The sequence below is a fragment of the Asparagus officinalis genome, chromosome 7 (assembly GCF_001876935.1).
Source record: "Asparagus officinalis chromosome 7, Aspof.V1, whole genome shotgun sequence".
Lineage (NCBI taxonomy): Eukaryota > Viridiplantae > Streptophyta > Magnoliopsida > Asparagales > Asparagaceae > Asparagus > Asparagus officinalis.
In genome coordinates, this window is record NC_033800.1 from 12,121,888 (window position 1) to 12,128,652 (window position 6,765).

A 6,765-nucleotide genomic window follows, 5' to 3' on the forward strand; every position below is an offset into this window, starting at 1 on the left:
TATTTAGTTACTTTAAGTGATTCTTTCACATGTTAAAGCACACTGAGTCCAAAGAGATGCTCCTAATTGATTTAATCTTAGCTTTATTCTCGACTTGTGAATTGGTCAGTCGTCCAATTTTTTTAAATAAGAGATGCACGACACAATAAATTCACACGTTTCATTAATAAGATCATAATGAATTGCGCAAAACTACATCCTATGGATTGTGCCAAGTCAGACCAGAAATGATTGTGCCGATAGGGTTTCACAAAATTTGCAAAGAAATTTCATATAAAGACAATGCGTATATAAGTATATCATAGATAACAAAAAATCATATAGATCTTATAACGTATATGTTAGTTTGGGTGTAGACCAAACTCACCTCCGCCGGCGAGGAGCTCCGACGAGCTCGATGGATGATGCAGGCGAGCGTGGACGTCGACTCAGGCGAAGTCGACGACGAACTTCAGGTGAAGCTCGAGCAGTTGAGCTCGAATTTGGCGATCGCGACCTCGGCGTTTTGGCAGCTCGACCCTCGCGTCCAAGCTCCGACCCTCGCGTCCGCACTCCGACGTCCGCGTTTTGGCGCTCCCACCCTCGCGTCCAAGCGGGCCGCTGGCGACAGGCTGTCGCCAGCCTGTCAATGTTTCCCCTATAAAAGCCCTCCCCCCATCGCCCTAGGGTTTCGGTGCTGTGCTTTTCCCCCTTCTTCTGATTTCCTCTCTGGCGGCGGCGGACTGCCCTAAAATCGCAGCAGTGATTTTTTGATTAATCCCCAGCTTTCAACAGTGGTTGAGGGGAGATTTAAGAAGAGAGAGAGAGAGAGAGAATTAAAGAGGGGTTTTATAGTGGGATATTCTTTATTCTCAAGTGAGATTTGAAAGGGGTTTATTCCCTTTAATTATTAACACTGCAGCTACAGTGTTCATCTGAGAAATCTCAGTTTTAGGATTTGCTCTTGATTTGTAATTTCTTGTTTGATTAATAAGAAATTGACCGTGTGGCTCCCGAGGACGTAGGCAGTTGCCGAACCTCGTAAATCTTGGTGTACTTTTTCTATTCTACGTTTCTGTTGCATTAGGGATTTAGGCGTTAGATTCCCAACAGTATATGCTCTAAATACTCAAACAAGATGGATTTGACAGAAAAACGAACAATATTTTGTATTATGGACTGTATTAAGGTGATCTTAATTGCGGAATTATCCTCTTTACCTTTTGTTTATCCGATGTCCAGCATGGTTTCTACATTTTATTTGTGAGATATATGTTACACTATTTCTTTTACTTTGATATAAATTTGCGGTCCTTAGTTTACTTTAATTTGTAAGCTCTTCGTACGGATATGTGTACTTTTTTTCTCTAAGTTGCTCTATTGGATTCTCTTAATAAAATAGACTAAAACCCCCTAACTTATACTTTGTGTGTGCTGTCGTTGTTGTGTGTGGGGGGGGGGGGCCTCTCCTTAATTTATGATCATTAATCAATTAGTTCACGGTTAGGACTTTCTTGAGTGAGAAACGAATGCGCTTCATATGAATGATATGATGTTAGTTATGCTACAATAAATCATAACCATCTACGTATCATCGAACTATTATAATCGAGTAAGTGATTTCTCCCACTCGAATCCTGATTTATATTAAAAAAAAAAAAATTCATCACATAAACTATGTCCAATTTGGTGCTTTTTTAAGGGAACAAGATCAACATATTATAAAAGACATCACTTTCATGTCCTAACCAGCACATTTTACACAAACTCCACTAAACCCAAGACTAATAAGTAGACTTCTCTCAAAAAGTATTCTCCTCAAATCATCATCTCCTCGTAAATATATGCAATTTAATAGTTGAAGCATTTATGCTCGAAAGCAAAGCCAGAAAACCAAGGTCACTTTCCAACCAACTCGATCCCTTTCCTCTTCCTTTTTTTCTCTATTTAAACTCTCCTCCTCGTTACCACACACGCCATAGTCCATTCACTCTGCATTAAGTCCTTGGTAAAAATATGTACAGAGCTTGGTTTTGCTTGCGAAATGAGTTCGAGCATGCGTCCAGTGATCCTGCGGACACGTTCAAGGACGTGTTCTTAAGGTACTCCGGGGACGGGGTCATGGGCCCGGACCACCTGCAGCGGCTCCTGGTCGAGGTCCAAGGTGAAGTTGATGCTACGAAAAAGACGGCTATGCAAATCATAGATTCTCAAGGGCTAGAGTGTAAACACCTAAGTCTTGATGCGTTCTTTCGGTACCTCGCGAGTGATGATAACTCCCCTCTCAATCCATCCCTTGGAGTAAGCAAACAATCTAATGGTAGTTAACTAAGTTAAGCACTCAAAAGGATAGTTTGGTACATTGCAACTGCAATTGTTATTGTCATTAATTGCATACTTCTGCTAAATGTTGCAATTGTTTGGTTCATTTTTAAAATTTTATAATTTATAGCTACTGACGTAGATATTTGTTTGAGGTATCATATTGATTTCTCGGATGTCTTATGAAGATTGGCTGCTGTTGAAGTTGCACGCTAAACCCTACTTACAGCTAAAACTTTTTTCAATTACGGTCGCAACTGTATTTATTAGTTATAGTGAAATAAATGTCTGTAATTGACTCAAAAGTGTTTCAGTTACATACAAATGCAGTTACAGTCCCTTCCATCGCAATGAGCAAAACACCCCCCCTATTAATGTAGGAATTATTTGAAGTACAAGAAGTAACATTTGCTTGTTAATTTCAGGTTCATCATGACATGAATGCTCCATTGTCACAATACTTCATATATACAGGCCATAATTCATACTTGAGGGGTAACCAACTCAGTAGCGAATCTAGCGATATTCCTATAATCAAAGCATTGAATAGAGGAGTAAGAGTTATCGAACTGGATTTGTGGCCTAATTCTACGAAAACTGATATTGAAGTTCGTCATGGAAGGTATGCTATTTTATTCATTGAAGAATTCGCGATTAATCATTTATGACATACTTATGCGTGATGTTGTGAAATAAAAATTCTAGCGCTAGCTACGATGGTAATAACTTAAGTTATGATTTGAAATTATAGATACTCCTTGTCAATCTACTTGATGTTCATACGTCACGGATAAATTGCAAGTTAAAGAAAATGCAGAAGGTTTGAATTATCGTGCATAAATGTTGACTATGACTTCATTGGCTTAAAACTGACAGAAAGAAAATAATTGAAATTCACTAATTTATGTAGGTTTGTGCTCAGTTGCAATGGGTCTGATTAGTATGTTCTGCTCTGACACCATGTTGACTACCACATTGTATTAAAGCTTAATCTAACAAACCAACAATTTATTCATCATGTAATTTTTAGATAATTTAAAGGTGCAAGGCACTGTTAATTGAAATTGATACAAGTTTTCTCTTGATCACAGGACATTAACGACTCCGGTGGAGTTCGTCAAATGCTTGAATTCCATAAAAAAGCATGCTTTTGTGGCATCTCCGTACCCAGTTATAATTACACTGGAAGACCATCTCACTTCAGATCTTCAAGCTAAAGCTGCAGAGGTGACAAATCACTTCCAACAATAATCTCCTCTCACTTCTATTTATCAGTTCATTTTATTTCGTATTGTGATGCATAATTTATCTTCCAGATTCTCAAGGAAATTTTCGGAGACTCACTGTTTTATCCGACTTCAGAATCCTTACAGGAGTTTCCTTCACCTGAGGAACTGAAATTTCGGATAATGATTTCAACAAAACCACCAAAACCACCAAAACCATATTTCAATGCTGAACATAATGATGCTAATGATGCTAGTGAACAAATGTCTCAGAGACAGGTTACTCATGAATACAAACGTATGATTTCAATTTGCTCTAAAAAACGAAAAGAAAACATGAAGGATTCCTTAGAGTTTGATGAGCGTAGGCCTACACGTCTAAGCTTAAATGAGCTGTTGTTCGAAAAGGCTATAGTTACATGTGGAGAAGAAGTTATCAGGTAAAAAACATGTCCTTGATTTGATGTTGTGTACTTTGTGTGCCTTCTTTTGTATTAAAATTAAATTCCAAGATTTAATTTGTAATGTTCGTAGGTTTACTCAGAAGAATATTTTGAGGATTTATCCAAAAATGACACGTGTTAACTCTTCCAATTACAATCCAATCCTTGGTTGGATCTATGGCGCACAGATGGTTGCCTTGAATATGCAGGTAATTTGCATCTTTTCTTTAACTTCTATAAATTTCTTCGGTAAAATTGCTGAGAGTCATATGCTTCGATTTTTGTTCTTAAGTAACAAAATTATGAAAGATGTTCCCACCTGGCTTGGAATTAGAGTTCAGGTTGCACATTTGAGAGTCTTCTTTAGAAATGTTTAAGCATCTCACATCATGTTTTGGATGATGTTTGTGTCTTGTAATTTTAATTTATTGCAATTTACACAGAAGCTTATATATAATTAAATCATAAACACCTTTAAAAAATTATTTTGACACAATATGATTTGTTTGCATTTTTCTCTCATAGGGCTATGGAAGGTCGTTGTGGCTAATGCATGGATTCTTTAGAGCCAATGGAGGGTGTGGTTACATAAAGAAACCTGATTTTTTGACGAAGTTCGATCCTAATGATGAGATCTTCAATCCTATGGAAAATTTACCAGTAAAGAAGATCCTGAAGGTTAAACAAATTGCTTAGGGATACTCAATTGTTTAAAGTAAAATCTCAATGTTAACCTTTACTTTTGCACTTTCAACAGGTCAAGATTTACCTGGGATATGGTTGGCATACAAAGCTCAATCAGACTAATATGGGTACATCACTCCCACCAATCTTATCTACAAAGGTAACAAAATACATCAGATTAATCTCTATGTTAACTTATTGATGAAAACTTCGCATGAACTGCTGAATTAATTTTTCAGGTAGGGATCGTCGGAGTTCCATCAGATACAATTGCTAACAAAACGAAGAGAATACAAGATTGGACACCAATTTGGAACGAGGAGTTCGAATTTGAACTCAGGGTTCCTGAACTTGCATTGCTTCAAATCAGAGTACACAAGTGTAACGTGGCTGAAAAAGATGGGTTCGGAGGGCAAACTTGCTTGCCGATTTTTGAGCTGAGACCAGGAATTCGCGCAGTGCCTTTGTTTGATCGCAAGGGGAATGAGTTTAAACCTGTAAAACTTATCATGCATTTTGAATTTGTTTGAGAAAATTGTTACTTACTTCTAACTTGGTTTAGGTTGAGATGTCACGCAAGAATCATGTGCGGATAAATCATACTCTAAATTAAGGGCGAAAAAGTGATTTACTCTCTCAACTGAATAGTCCATGTCTAATGGGAAAATTTACTGTCTAATAAATGACCCCTAATTTGTGGTTATTGTATTTGTTGTGACTGATGCTTTGAGAAACCAAACCAACGAACGCCGAGAGAAAGACCAAACAAAACACAAACACCAAGGTTTTACGTGGTTCGGCAAATTGCCTACGTCCACGGGGCAAGAAGGGGGTGGGTTTTCACTAATAGAGAAGGAGAGTACAAATTGAGATTACAAATCGCTCAAACGAACCAACTAATCTCACCAACAAATCTCTCAATCTCTCAACCAATAACCCTAACAAATAGCTCAGAAAGATCTCTCTTTTTCTGTGCTCCAAAACCCCAAAACTCTCCTCACAAAACCCTCAAATCGTATTGGTATTTATACCAAAACAGAAACCCAAACAGACTGCAAATAGGAACCTGAACTTTCCAAAAAACCCGTCATAAGTCGACTTATCAGTCTGCATAAGTCGACTTGGCAGAGCGAAAAACAGCAACTGGAGAAGAGATCATAAGTCGACTTATCAGACCTGATAAGTCGACTTGGCAGAGCAAAAAACCAACAATCCAGAGCAGAACGTAAGTCGACTCATGCACCAACATAAGTCGACTTACCATAAGTCGACTTATGCCTGTGCATGAGTCGACTTATGACCAAAAATCTGCTTTTTCCAATTCTTCTCCACAATTCTCCACCTCGGCGAAGTTTTCCCAAAACTGAGCCGACACCAACCAAACAAATGCCTCACATGCTGAGACCCAAATGAGAGTGTGAACACTCACCCCAAATGTCGATGTCGCTCACCAAATCGGCTGCATCAAAATGACTGCCTACGTATCCTTTGCCCAAGGAATCAAGCCTTCACGTAGTTCACCCAAACGGCCTCCAAAGGCCCTCAATCAAATAGAAAAGTCTGCAACTCTTCTCCAATATCACCAAACGATCTGCAACTGATAGTATTCCCAATGACCCCAAATTGAGACAAATCAAACACCTCCACCTGAGGTAAACCAATGGCCATATCCAAACTATATCTACCAGCTGCAACTGAATCCAAAACCAATCCATCATCTGCATCCAAAACCAAATGATCTCCAACCTGTGTCACCTTAGCTGGAATCCCAAATGACGCAGTATGATCTGGAGTATGTGGAGTAATCTCCACCCAACGTGGAGTAGCATCACTCTCCACCTGCTGCGATATCCAAATGACCTGATCAACACTCTCCACCTGCCGAGAGTCAAAAGTGACATACCTGCTCAGAACAAAATCAGAAGCTCCCAAACGATAATCAACTGAGCCTCCGAACCCCAAACGCGCAATCGGATCCAATCTCACATCCACGATGTGACCAAATGCTGGGTATCCAAATATCCGACGCGACCCAAAATCTGAAGCAGCTCCACCAGATCTAATAACTCCTAAAGCAGCAGTCGGCGACCTATGCATAAGATGACCCAAAT

The 6,765-nt window shown here is 39.0% G+C and overlaps 1 protein-coding gene across 1 annotated transcript; it reads left to right on the plus strand.

The window, feature by feature from the left end:
• On the plus strand, positions 1,977 to 5,320 carry LOC109849041 (phosphoinositide phospholipase C 2-like). The gene is made up of 8 exons (XM_020418808.1): positions 1,977 to 2,280; positions 2,727 to 2,923; positions 3,393 to 3,528; positions 3,618 to 3,967; positions 4,062 to 4,179; positions 4,496 to 4,648; positions 4,728 to 4,814; positions 4,894 to 5,320. Exons 1-8 carry the CDS (start codon positions 1,996 to 1,998, stop codon positions 5,182 to 5,184), a joined length of 1,617 nt encoding a protein of 538 aa, XP_020274397.1. The 5' UTR covers positions 1,977 to 1,995; the 3' UTR covers positions 5,185 to 5,320.